Below are 13,204 nucleotides of genomic sequence, written 5' to 3'. Positions count from 1 at the left end.
GTGACTGTGTGAGTGTAAGTGTGCAAGCATGTGAATGTGTGTGAAAGAGTATATGTGAGTGTGTGTCTGTGTGTGTGAGCGTCTCTGTGTGTGTTTGAGTGTGTGTATGTGTGAGAGTATGTGAATGTGTGTGAGTGTGTGTCTGTGAGTGTGTGTCTGTGTGTGTGAGCGTCTCTGTGTGTGTTTGAGTGTGTGTATGTGTGAGAGTATGTGAATGTGTGTGAGTGTGTGTCTGTGAGTGTGTGTCTGTGTGTGTGAGCGTCTGTGTGTGTTTGAGTGTGTGTATGTGTGAGAGTATGTGAATGTGTGTGAGTGTGTGTCTGTGAGTGTGTGACTGTGTGTGTGAGCGTCTCTGTGTGTGTTTGAGTGTGTGTATGTGTGAGAGTATGTGAATGTGTGTGAGTGTGTGTCTGTGAGTGTGTGTCTGTGTGTGTGAGCGTCTCTGTGTGTGTTTGAGTGTGTGTATGTGTGAGAGTATGTGAATGTGTGTGAGTGTGTGTCTGTGAGTGTGTGTGACAGTGTGACTGTGTGTGTGTAAGTGTGCAAGCACGTGAATGTGTGAGAGTGTGTGTGCGTGTGTGTGTGTTTGGTGGGATGATGTGAAGGGGACAACAGCAGAAGCTGAGACAGAAGAGAAGCAGCAACCCCCGAGTGCTCAGTGACCCGGGAAGGGAGCCCCAGACGCTGAGACCTGCTCTGCTCTCTCTAGGCACCTCCAGAGCCGGCAGAAGGTGCCCACCGCAGGGCTGAGGGTGAGAGAATGGAGCGGGGCAGAGGAAGAAGCCCCGATCCCAGGAAGAAAGCTGGAGACGGGAGAAGCGCAGAGGTGGGCGCTGCCTGTGCACAGCTCTCGTTTCGCTTCTGCTTTCACTCAGGGAGGAAACCAAAAGCTAGGCCACGAGCATGAGGCCTGATCCGGCCCAGAAATGAGTCAAGAGTGACCAAGAAAGTCAGCCCGCTGGGAGGCAAGCGCAGGCACGTAGCGGGGGTGGCTGGAAGCGGGCTGGCGCAGCGAGGAGGCGGGAAGCGGGGAGCACGGTGGCTTGGGACCTGAGCCATGCAGGTGCTCATTGAGGTCACGGACCGCGCCCCACGGAGCCCTGCTTCAGGACCCTGAGAAAAAAGCGTGCTCCCTCCTCACCACTTTTCAGCCGTCGGAGCATCTCTTAAAAGGGCTCAGCCCCAGAGCCCAGCCCGCACCAAAGCAACAAATCCTATGCGCTGTCAGACAAGTCTGCGTCGAGTGACAGAGGAGTAATTACCATCTGCGGGTCCCGATGACACTCACAACACCCCAATCTATATTTAATAACAGCGGAAAGCGTTCGCATTAACAGCTATTAGATGTTTTGCTCCTGGAGGGAGTCTGTTCCTCTCTCCTCTACAGCAACAAAGCATAATAAAACTACAAAACCCAAAATCACAAATTTTAGAGTGATTTCCTGTTAAGAAGTCCTCGTGGCATCAGAAATGATCAGATGGCAGTTCGGGAGGATGGCACGAATCTTGAAATCTCAAAATGAAGTCCAGCGGCTGAAAATTCCGAATACAGTCAGCCTGTCCTCCCAAGGCTTCTAGAAACTGCGAGGGCAGGTAATTCACATGTTTGGTCGTGGGCTCTGCGTGTTCATTCTTACTTTATTTCTGAGACATTTCCCAGGCCGGCCTTCTCGTTCCCCGCCTGTCGTCCTTCACCTGGTTCAGGTGAGGAGTGAAGTCACGGCCGCCCCGGGGCTTCCGCCCAGAGGCCTTCCCATCCCGCCTGCGCTGAGCATGCTCCGTTCCTTCTCCTTCCCCTTGGGAAGCCTCTAGTGTCTGCTCTCAGGTCAGACGTCCCATGTCGTCATCTGACACCTCCCAACACATCCCTGTTCGTGAGCCTCGGTGGTTTTCATTTTTGTTTATTCATTTTGTATGTTTTCTTGGCCATGCTGCAGGGCATGTGGGATCTTAGCTGCCAGACCAAGGATCGGACTCACACCCCCTTGCACTAGAAGCTCTTAACCACTGGACTGCCAGGAAAGCTCCTGAACAGTTTTTAATTGTCTGCACGTACTTTTTGGAAGCTCCAGTTTTCTCTTCTGTCTGAAATTCATTCCTTCCTGTTTTTTTTTTTTTTCTTCTTTTTTTTTTTCTTACCTCTTCTGTCTGAATACTGTCTTGTATTACTCATGCAATACTGGTCATGCTCAGTCACTCAGTTTTGTGACCCCATGTACTGTAACCCTCCAGGCTCCTCTGTCCATGAGATTTCCCAGGCAAGAATACTGGGATGGGTTCCCATTTCCTTCTCCAGAGGCTCTTCCTGACCCAGGGATCAAACCCACATCTCCCGCATTGCAGGTGGATACCACTGAGCCCCCAGGAAAGCTGAATAACTACTAGTCATGAGTCCAGAATCGGTTCGGGCTCCACTCCCTCCAGGGAGCATCCCCGGCCCTCCCCTCCGTGGGCTCCGTGGTGCTCCTCTCGACCTGCTGTGGCCGTCACACAGCTGCGCCTGTGTCTGTTCCCGGTCACCCTCTCTCCCAGGACAGGGCCTGGTGGCCTCTGCTGCAGTCTTAGCTCATGTTTCTCAATTAACATAAATGCTGGTCACTTATCACCTGCATCACTCGTTTGACCTTTGGTTCTATAGCAACACTTGCACTGTTGTTTTTTAAATGTTGCTGTGTTTATGTACCACTACCTCCATCAAGAATCAAATTTCTTAAGGACTCAGGCTTCTGAATTCCCACAGTGCTAGATGCAAGTTAATAATACAATGTATTCATTCTGGAATGGTAGCAGAATGTGGTGGTTACTAGCGTGAGGTTGGGTGCCTAAGTGTGTGCTCCTTTGCTCAGTCGCCTTTGACTTTTTGCGACCCTGTGGACTGTAGCCTGCCAGGCTCCTCTGTCCATGGAATTTTCCAGGCAAGAATACTGGATGGGTTGCCATTTCCTTCTCCAGCGGATCTTCCCAACCCAGGGATTGAACCTGGTGCTTGCCTGGCTTTGAATCTTACCACTACTCTTTATTGGTTAGATGATCATGGAAAGGGTCTTTAATCACTCTTTGCCTCACTTTTCTTTTCTGTAAAATGGGAAGAATTATAACACCCATTTTAAAGGGTTGCTGAGGGCATCAGATGGTCGGCAAAGTGATTACCTAGTGACAGACGTCATTTCACTGCGTTTACTGGTGAAATCATACCCGGGGTGAGTCCCGCCTCTCAACCTCTCCTGTTTCTCTGCTCCTCCCCTTTGCCCCCAGCAGCCTCCCGCCTGGCCTTTATCTGGTACTCCCCCTTTATCTGGTACTCCCCCTTTATCTGGTACTTCTTGCATTTATTCCGACTTTCAGAGCTCCCTTTTGGAGCACCTTTGAACTGCCTTCTCTGCTTCCAGGCTCCACCCAGTTCTTCCAGAATTTCAGCCTCTTCCCAAAGTGTCCCCAGCCACCTGTCAGTGAGCTGTGTTCCAGATCTTGTTTTCTCCCATCCGTATTGTAACAGCTTACTCTGTCCCCTCTGGTAGAGGACGGCTTGGAATAGCAAGAAATGGACTGGAGTTCCCAGACTAAGATTGCAGTTGGGATGTGTTTGGGTTTGACTTCCTGTGAGCCACTGGGCTGGTCTCAGAGTGAAGTAGGGCACTCTCCCATGTCAGTTCATGGACGGTCTCCACCAATTTTTAGTTGAGAGATTCACTTAGTCCCTTAATTTCTTGGGAGCAGTTGGTACCTACTTCCTGGGTACAGAGACCTAAGCTGAGGTGACTAAAGCAATTGCTTTCAAGTGGAGAAATCTCAGAACATCAAGGGAAGAAAAATGTTAAGTAAGAACTGCATTTAGCATGTAGCACCCGAAGGTTGGAACAATGTCTGTCGTGTTTACCTTTGTAAACATGAAGCACACACCATGTTCCTGGGAAACTGAGACCGAACAGCCCAGTGCCTTATTCTTTGACGAGTTCACAGCTTGGGGAGGAAAGGAAGGAGGCTCTTTCCCGCAGCTCTCCACTTACCTCTGCAAAGACGAAGGGCGCGTCAAACTGGAAGCAGACATGGCCGTGCTTGATGGCTTGCACAGAGGCGGGGCCGCACCGATACATCCCTGAATCGCACAGGGGAAGGAGAGTGTGAGTTCCCCATCTTTGGGTCTTTCCAGGTACAGAACTGGTCCACATATAGGTCACAGCCCTGAGCGGGCTGTAGGGGCCACCGCTCCTCAAGGTCATCACCCATGCGGCCCCAGTTCTTAGCGTGGCCCGAGGGGGGGAGTCACCCACACGCGCCATCAACAGGGAGGGACATGGTGGAAATGCTTCTGCAAGCCCCAAATGAAAGTCGTGGAAAGAACAGAGGGCACTCCATTCCCGCATCTACCTTTCCAACTATAAACAGACTCAAGCGTGTGGGGGCCAAGCTGTTGGCTGACATAGGGCTTATCCTGTTAGAAGTGGTCTCTGGACTGTTGAAAACGGTGACATGTCCCAGGACTTGGGTTGCTTGTTTGTTTTCATTTTTGGACATGGTGGGCATATGTCAGGTTTAACCGGAGAATCTGGATACTAGCCACGCTACACGGACCACGTGCTTTTGGGAAGTTAGTAGGCCCATGCCGACTTTTGCAAAATATTTTGAATTTTAGCCAGCTTGTTACTAAGAGGCTAGTGGTCATTAGTCACTCAGATACCTCGTCGTGACGTATAATCCAAAACACCAGGAAGTGTTGAACTTTCTCTCAAAATCCAGTATTGTACTGATGTTCCCTCATGAGTATATAAGGAATGTTTGTGTATATCTGGATATGCACACATCAGTATTTTTTTCAAAGAAAGAAATGGAAAATTCCATTTGAGCCACATTTGAGGACTATAAGCTGGGAAGGTCATCTCAGCTCTTAGAACTGTTCCATCCGTTAGAGGCCAGGACACAGTTGTATAAGTTTTTTGAGACAGAGGGCTGTACATCAAAGGATGTATTATTAACACTTCATGCATTCCAGATCTAATTGCCAATTCATCATATCTTACATCAATACCTGGGGAAATAAAAATAATGTCCCTTAGCACTGATTTTTATCATTATATTAAAGGGAAATGGAGGCTTATGATGTGATTTTATAAAAATCTGAAGCTGGGGGGTGGTGTTATAGCTGCCACTGCTTAGCAGAGTTTGCAAGTCAGAAGATAAATATCCACATACTCAAGTTTTGAAAGAAATCACACAGCCTGGAAAGAAATCAGGTTCTAAAAAGATAGCAATTTAAAGAATGATCTGTAATTATTTTCTGAGTTTTTTATTTTCTTCACCGCCTGCTATCTTAGCACTGTGTGTCGGGCAGGGCTGAAATATACTTTATAGCCAAGTGAAAGTGCTTACACAAATAGTTTTCCTCTTGTCTTCAAAACTGCTTATCAAAGCAAGAGTCGATGAATTATATATGTTAAGTTTTATGCTCCCCCCCACCTCCTCAAAGTTACAAAGTAATCAGAGTAAAGAAAGCCATTGAAATGAAATTAAACCTGACTGGCGGGCAGTTGATGCTGTGCGTGTCCAGGAAGCACACGGCCAATGTTGGTTCCCACCAGGCGGGCGTGTTTCCCACACATCAGACACAATCGTAAAAGCAAAATATAAAGATCAGGAATGCAACGATTTCCCCGAGAGAGGATGCGGCTTTACCATCGCTGTTTTCCTGGGGGGTGCTGTCCACGACTTGCCAACCTCCAAACCCAACGGGAAGATCCGGCCTCGTCATCCAGGCTTCATTCCAGCAGTGGTAGTTCCTTGGAAAACACCACCCCAGTGAGATTAGACTTCCCGTCACATTCAGTGCTCCAGGAAATCAAAAAGGGACCAAAAATCCTGCGGATATGCTATCTATAAAATATTGGCAATCCCGGCAAGAATACTAGGATGGGTTGCCATTTCTTTTTTTTTTTTTAATTTATTTTTTTTTACTGAAGGATAATTGCTGTATTAGTTGCCATTTCTTCCTCCAGGGGATCGTCCCAACCCAGGGATCAAGCCCGTGTCTCTTTCATCTCCTGCATTGCAGGTGGGTTCTTTACCACTGAGCCACCGGGGACGCCTATAAATTATTGGAATGGCTTAAGCTAAATGGAAGCCTCCCAGAGACATACTGAGGATCTGGACGCAAGTTTCCTGGGCAGGTCCATTTCCACTGGTGCCCCCGGGGGGCACTCACACGGTGGCACATGGCTCTCCCCCCAGCTTTAAGGCCACCCAGAGAGGTTCTAATCAATGCCTTAAACAGTTTTAATCTTACCCATTTTCTGCTGCCTAGTGAAACAGAATTTACTATGGGCTCAAGAGACATGGTAGAGAAGACAAGTTAATTAAAATCGAAACACATATATCTTTGAATTCCATATACATACATACATATATATATATATATATATTAGACTCATAAAAAGCACAGCCTTTTGAAACAATTAAGCAATAAAATGCTTTTGTTTATGGGCTGATACCATTGGCCTAGAAACTATAACATTGTGGCGAATTTCCATTTCCTGCCCAACAAGGAGAAAAGGTTGCCAAGGTCAGTGTCTCTTTATATTTTATCAAAGGTGAGCGACCCATGAGCTAAGGGCCCTGCAAAACTTTTAGACTTAGCATGGGACCTGTGAAGCAAGAGCACGGGATGAGCCCTCATCAGGAATCGCATGATTACGTCCTTGGAAAGACCTGAAATTATACGACTCCACGGGAACAAATGAGGGCACATTAACCTGTCGGCACTATAGAAAATATTCAGGTAGTAACAGCAGTTTAGCGGTGGCGTGAGGCAATTACAGCCATCTCTGTTTATAGCGCTGATGAATTTCGGACCCGGCTACCATCCTTCCTTTCTTCAGTGTCCTTCAATGTCAGGGATTCATGCACGTTCCCATCCCTCTCCGAGTCCTGCTCATCTTTGATTGACTCAGCTCAGAAGCATTTATGTAACTATGCGTCACCCGCCACGCACTGGCTTCCCAGGTGGAGCTAGCGGTAAAGAATCATCCTGCCAATGCAGCAAACACAAAAGACCTTGGCTCGATCCCTGGGTTAGGGAGAACCTGCACCAGTATTCTTGCCTGAGGAATCCCAAGGACAGAGGGTCCTGGCTGGCTAGAGTCCACGGGGCCGCAGAGTTGGACACGACTGAGCGACTGAACACACGCACACACCACACACATCAGGCAGCAGGCACCGTGCTGGACCCCGCCCCGATCGAAGCATAGGTTCCTGTCCGTAAGGAACCTCACGACCAAGGAGGAGAGACAGCACAGAAACCAGCTGTTGGAGTTTTCACAGGTTTGCTGGGGAGCTTAAGGCACTTAGAACAAGAGCTGGCACAGGATAAGTGCTCAGACATGGTAACTCTCTGACTTTAACAATAATTGACTGAAGAGATGCGTGCCACAGGGGAAGTTCATGTGGGGTCAATGGGGTCTCAGTGGGGGAAGCCCTGGGTGCAGGAGGGACAACTTCACAGCCGAAGTGATCTTTGAGCTGAGTCCCCCAGACAAATGAGAGCTTAGCAGGTCAAAAAAGGACTAAGAGCCAAGTTGTGGAGGCACGGAGTGTGTGGCGACCTGTATGCTGTTCACCGTGGCGGGTGGGTGGCGTGTTTGTGAATCTGGGGGAAGAGGGGCTGGCAGGAGGCGGTGGGGGTGCACGACCAGACTGACAAGTACACACAGCACCTCCTGCACGCCTGGCACTGTTCTAAAGCCTCTGTGTGCGTGAGCACCCCTGATGTGCCCAGCATGCCAGGAGAAAGGTACTATTATTAACCCCTGTTTCCCAGGGAGGAAGCAGAAGCACAGAACTTAAGAATCTTGCCTGAGGTCACACAGCGAGTTAGAGCCACACGATCCACACTTTAAGCACTGAGCTATGCTGTGGTGAGGCTGAGATTGTGAGATCCTTTTATCCCAAGTTAAATATTTGGGCTTTCCCCTTGGGTCAGTTAAATCTGCAAATCTGTACTTGAGAGAGCTGGGTGAGGACTGGGGCTGAGCTCCCCATTACTGCAGAGGAGAGGAACCACCAGGAAGGGACTGTGCGTGTGAGGAAGCGTCCCAGTTTCCAGGGAGCGCGATGGTTCCGTTTACCAAGACCGCTGGAGGAGGAAGAGAAGGTTTGTGTCGGGGGAGGGGACAGGTGCTGGGTGGGTGACAGGTTCGTTTGGGAGATGATGGACTCAGGGCCTGTGAGAAACCCTAAGGATGAAACCCAAGAGGCATCTTTATACACACAGGTGACACTCGGGATTTGACCAGGAGGAAGCCACTGGCGTCTTTACTGTTGACGGAGGGGAGTGATGGAGGAAAAGGCCTGGTGGGGACGGTGTGGGCGAGAAGACGCGCTGAGCTGAGTTCTACTCCAAGAGTGACTCGGGTTGTGAGTGGAGGACGAGAAGACAGGCCAGTGCCTGGAAAAGAGTGCAACACGGGAAGATTGTTCTGATTATTTTTCCATTAGGAGAGAGTGTCGTGTCTATGGAGGAGGAGCCAGTGAGAGAATAAGATAGAATAAAAAGAGAGAGGGAATCAAAAGAGGCTCTGATACCAAAGGCGCAGGGGGCGCAGGTCCGGAGTGGCGCCTGACAAACACGGGATCGCGTCACTGTCTGCCCCGGGGCCGTGCCGAGGGAGGCTGGAGTCACGCTGTGGGGTGTCGGTCGGGGGCCTGGGGTCAGCTCTCACCTGAGAGCCCCTGTCTTTGCTCCGAAGCTGGAAGGAAGGTCACCGTGATCACGTGTTAAACCACGCAAGCCTCCCTCCAGATGGGGAAGGTCACGCCGGCAGACAGAGAGGCGCAGAAAAAGCAGCGACAAAACATTTGCAGTCCTGCCTCCTGCACAGCCTGCAGCGTTTAGCGAGCCCGGCTTTCCCCAGCACCGCCCTAGATGAATAGGCCCCAGACCTCCTTTTTAAAATTCAAATACCGGGGCGGGTTAGCCTTGAACAAGATAAGCACTGTTCTCAAACCTCAGGTAAAGACTTTGCCTTGAGGATTTTCTTTCTTTTCAAACGACCAGGAAATTGGGGAAAGTTGCTTTTCTGACGAAAATGTCTAATTAGCTAATCTGTTCTGGTTTCAGGACGGAAGGTGGAAGTTTAAGGTGTGTTTAAGGTGGAAGAGTTTAATCAGAGGGTCAGGAACTTGTAGCAGTGGCCGAGGTGAAGAAAACTGCTATGTTCTGGAGGGGTTGGGGCTTGGTCAGCAGGTGGAAATGCTAGTAGCTGGGCTCCCAGAGTGGCCACGGGCAGCCAGCAGGGTTGCACCTTCTGCAGCCGCAGGGCTTGTCCCATCACGCCTCTTTATCCGCCCAGGAATGGCCAGAGGAAACGTGACCTGGGCCACCGCGCCACAATGTCCCCCTTTTGTCTGGGTGGTCAGTATTTCTGGGTACACGTGCCTGCCTTTCACATCTCAAGTTCCTCTGTGAAAGGAACTAATATTTACAGACATGGCTGAATTCCATTTACCTCTATCCAGGTTAGAAATAGATATGCTTGCTAGAAAGCTTTTATTTTTTTTTAATTTTAGAGCTTTTTAACCTAGATCTCTGTCTAAATAAATACACCTTTCAGTTTCATCATGCACTCTCAGAGTGCTGGATTCATTCTGGGGGTGCGGCCTGCCTGCTCACCATCATGTTCCCAGCACCAGATCTGGCCCTTGGCAGCTGCTCACCAAGTACTGTTTTCTTGAAAGGCAAGAGGATCTCTCAGCAAGGCAGGCATAACTGCCTGTTTTGTTTTTGAGATTCACGGTTTTGTATTTTCTCAGAGCCTTCACTTGGAACCTGGCTTCCCACTGTACTATCGAAATAGGAAGTGTCCTTTTAAAGCTAAAAAGATGATAAACCTTCCCTGCAATCTAATATCCGTGTTGCCTCTTTCTAAAGAAGCAGTGTAGATGTTAACATAAAGCCCCTGTTTTGTTGAGAATTATTTAATCAAATTGAAAAGGACTTCTTTGGGCAGATAATGATGGAGGCGACAAGTGAAAAGCACACAGTTTCTTTACGTCACTTCCTGTATGTTTCCTGCAGTGGCAGCTAGTAATTTCTAGAACTCCTTTCAAGGATGCTATCAATAATGATTCAGTGGTATAGGTGCAAAGGACACAGAGATCTTCACCTGAAGCCGAACCTCACTAGCAGGGCAGCACCGTCCACTGCTGGAGGACCCTGGAAGGGACTTCACAGCATTGGTTTAGTTTACCCTCTGATTTGGTTAAGCCCTTTCCTTAGCACTGTGCACAGGAAATAATCATGAAGATGCAAAGACATGTATACAAGGATGTTCATCTGTCCATATTTTTTAAGAAGAAAAATCAGAAACCATCCAATATGCAATTAACTATTTTAAATCACAAAGTAAAATACTCTTCAGCCATAAAAATTTGATCTGTATTTATTAGGTAGGAAAAAAATAACCAGGGCATATCCATTTTAAAAACCACGCTACAGAACACAATGTACAGTGTTCACTGTGGGTGTCCATTTGTGTGGAAGGCAGAGTTTTCAATGAGCCCCACTCTTGTGTGAATCCCCCCCCTTGAAAATGGGTGATGTCTATGAATCGGATGGGTTGGCACTCCTGGGGTTATGTTACTTTACCTGGCAAAGAGGATTTTGCAGATGTAATTAAGCTAATTAATCTGCTGATTTTGAGTTAATTAAAAAGGAGATTATCATGTGGACCTGACCTAATGACGTGAGCCTTTAAATCTGGGTCTAGAGAGCTGAGACAGAGCAAACCAGAGATCTGAAGCAGCAAATACATTCCCCTGCTGGCCTGGAAGAAAATGGCAGCTTCCGTGAGTTCTGCAGGGAAGCAGCTGGATTCTTCCAGCAACCAGAGTGAACTTGGAAGAGATTACGGGGCATCAGAGGGGCCCACAGTTACTCCTGTGATTGACAGCATTTGAGACCCTAAGCAGAGGACCAGCTACACTGTGCCCAAACTCCTCACCTACAGAGGCTGCTGGATAATACATTTGTTTTAGCTGCCAAGGTTCTGGTAATTTGTTATGCAACAGTAAAAAATGAATACAGTGTGCAAAGGGACCTGTTAAAGAATGCTTAACAAAATGTTGCAAATATTCTGAGTAGCTAGTGGATGACTCTTATTTTTATACTTTTTTCTGCAATATTTGAACTTTTTCTACAAATATATACAGGGGAAAAAAAACATTTAAGAGAAGTACATTTTATTAAAGAAGAAAGAACACAGTTCAGAATCTGTCCTGGTTCCAACTGGCTGAGGTCACATCTAGAGTGACAAGAGCTCGTGGGAGGGTGCAGAAGTGGACCACAAGCACAGCTGAGACCAAGGGGGGCTTCTGGGCTCTGTGTGCTGCATGTTCAAACGGAGTGAACAGTTTAAGCAAGGTGTCCTTTACTGCCTTTAACTTGGCTAACTGCTTACACATTCCACAGGGTCATCTTTCCTGCAATCTGTGCAGAAAGGTTTCCTTCCCTAAAAAGAAAGAGATGTGGGATTGCAATTCTGTTTCTGCAGCTTTATTAGGGCTCAAGGGAGAGCACAAATAAGATTGAGAGAAAGCTCTGGAAGAGATGTCTTGGACCAACTTCAAATGTAAACCAAGTATTTGAGTTCATTTGAAAAATGCCAGGGGGCTGGAAAAAGCTACTGGTCTGTCTTGCAAACTATTTGTGTTTGTAGGAGACAGGCGTACCCTCATTTCTTCCCTGGTGGCTCAAACTGTAAAGACTCTGCCTGCAACGTGGGAGACCCAGGTTCAGTCCCTGGGTCGGGAAGATCCCCTGGAGGAGGGCATTGCAACCCACTCCAGTATTCTTGCTGGAGAATTCCGTGGACAAAGGAGTCTAGCAGGCTACAGTCCATGGGGCTGCAAAGAGTCGGACACGACTGAGCGAATAACACCGCCCCCTGCCCCAGCACTGCTGATACACGCCTGACACAGGCACTGATCCTGATGACAATGATAGCACAGCGTGGACTTGCTGACGTCTGCTTGTTCCAATAATGAAGGCATGGGTGGAGTGGGGGTCGCGGGAAAGAAGCAGAGACAAGTGGATGGACTCCGAGGCTTGTCTATAAGACATTCCAAAGTGGGGATAAGAGTCTGGACCAACAAAGTCCTTGTCAGTTGGGAAAGGTAGTGAAGCCGGATGACAGAGGGGAGTTATTCAGAGGAAGGGGCATGCTTCAGGGGTCTTCTGTGGAGCTGGGGGAACCACGCTTCTTCAAATGCATCTATTTATGGTTAGGGGATGCTGGAGTGCTGAAACCTGGAGGGGCGTTTTGAGTGTCTCTGGGGTCTTGTCCACCAAAGTCTCCCAAAGGTCCAACTGGGCAGAGATCAAGCCAATATCCCCAGGAGGAACAAATCGCCCATCAAGAAAAGAGAGAAGTAATGAAGGTACTTGTTTTTGCTTGTTACACAAAGGGAAGGACTCCTACGATGCTCATTAAGAAGCTGCAGTTTAAGCAGCATCTGATGAAGCTTGAAGTGAAGTGAAGGTCGCTCAGTCGTGTCCGACTCTCTGCAGCCCCATGGACTGTGCAGCCCATGGGATTCAGGCCAGAATACTGGAGTGGGTAGCCGTTCCCTTCTCCAGGGGAACTTCCCAACCCAGGGATCGTACCCAGGTCTCCTGCATTGCAGGCGGATTCTTTACCAGCTGAGCCACCAGGGAAGCCCCAGAATACTGGAGTGGGGAGCCTTTCCCTTCTCCAGGGGATCTTCCTGACCCAGGGATGGAACCCAGGTCTCCCGCATTGCAGGCAGATTCTTTACCAGCTGAGCCACCAGGGAAGCCCCTGATGTAGCATGAGAGACCCCAGTCAAGGTGGCTGAAGACGGCATGGCCTTGGGGATGAGCTGCAACTCCCACAATGAAATCATGAGGTGCCTTTTAGTAGGGGTGATAATTAAAATAGTCAATAATTGCTCAGACACAGACATAAGCCAATTGGAAGCTGCAACTGATCAAAATGTTGTTCTTCAATCACTAAGTCTTCTCCAACTCTTTGTGACCCCATGGACTGCAGGATGCCAGGTTTCCCTGTCCTCCACTATCTCCTGAGAATCTGATCACTGGAAAAGACCCTGATGCTGGGAAAGATTGAAGGCAAAAGGAGAAGTAGGCAGCAGAAGATGAGATGGTTAGATAGCATCACCAACTCAATGGAAGTGAACT

General features: G+C 48.5%; 1 protein-coding gene across 1 annotated transcript in view; it reads right to left on the bottom strand.

Annotated features, from left to right (window-relative positions):
* The window catches only part of F13A1 (coagulation factor XIII A chain), a 154,757-nt gene that overhangs the window by 37,489 nt on the left and 104,064 nt on the right, over positions 1-13,204 (bottom strand). Inside the window, exons 9-10 of the mRNA XM_055406757.2 lie at positions 5,671-5,774; positions 4,008-4,096 (exon numbers count right to left, since the gene is read on the bottom strand). Coding sequence (XP_055262732.2) covers positions 4,008-4,096; positions 5,671-5,774 — 193 coding nt within the window. The remainder of the gene's footprint in view (positions 1-4,007; positions 4,097-5,670; positions 5,775-13,204) is intronic.

Source organism: Moschus berezovskii, chromosome 23 (assembly GCF_049115385.1).
Source record: "Moschus berezovskii isolate FMDL1 chromosome 23, NW_MosBer_1.0, whole genome shotgun sequence".
NCBI classification, from domain to species: Eukaryota; Metazoa; Chordata; class Mammalia; order Artiodactyla; family Moschidae; genus Moschus; species Moschus berezovskii.
This window is presented reverse-complemented; position numbering and strand designations above follow the sequence as displayed.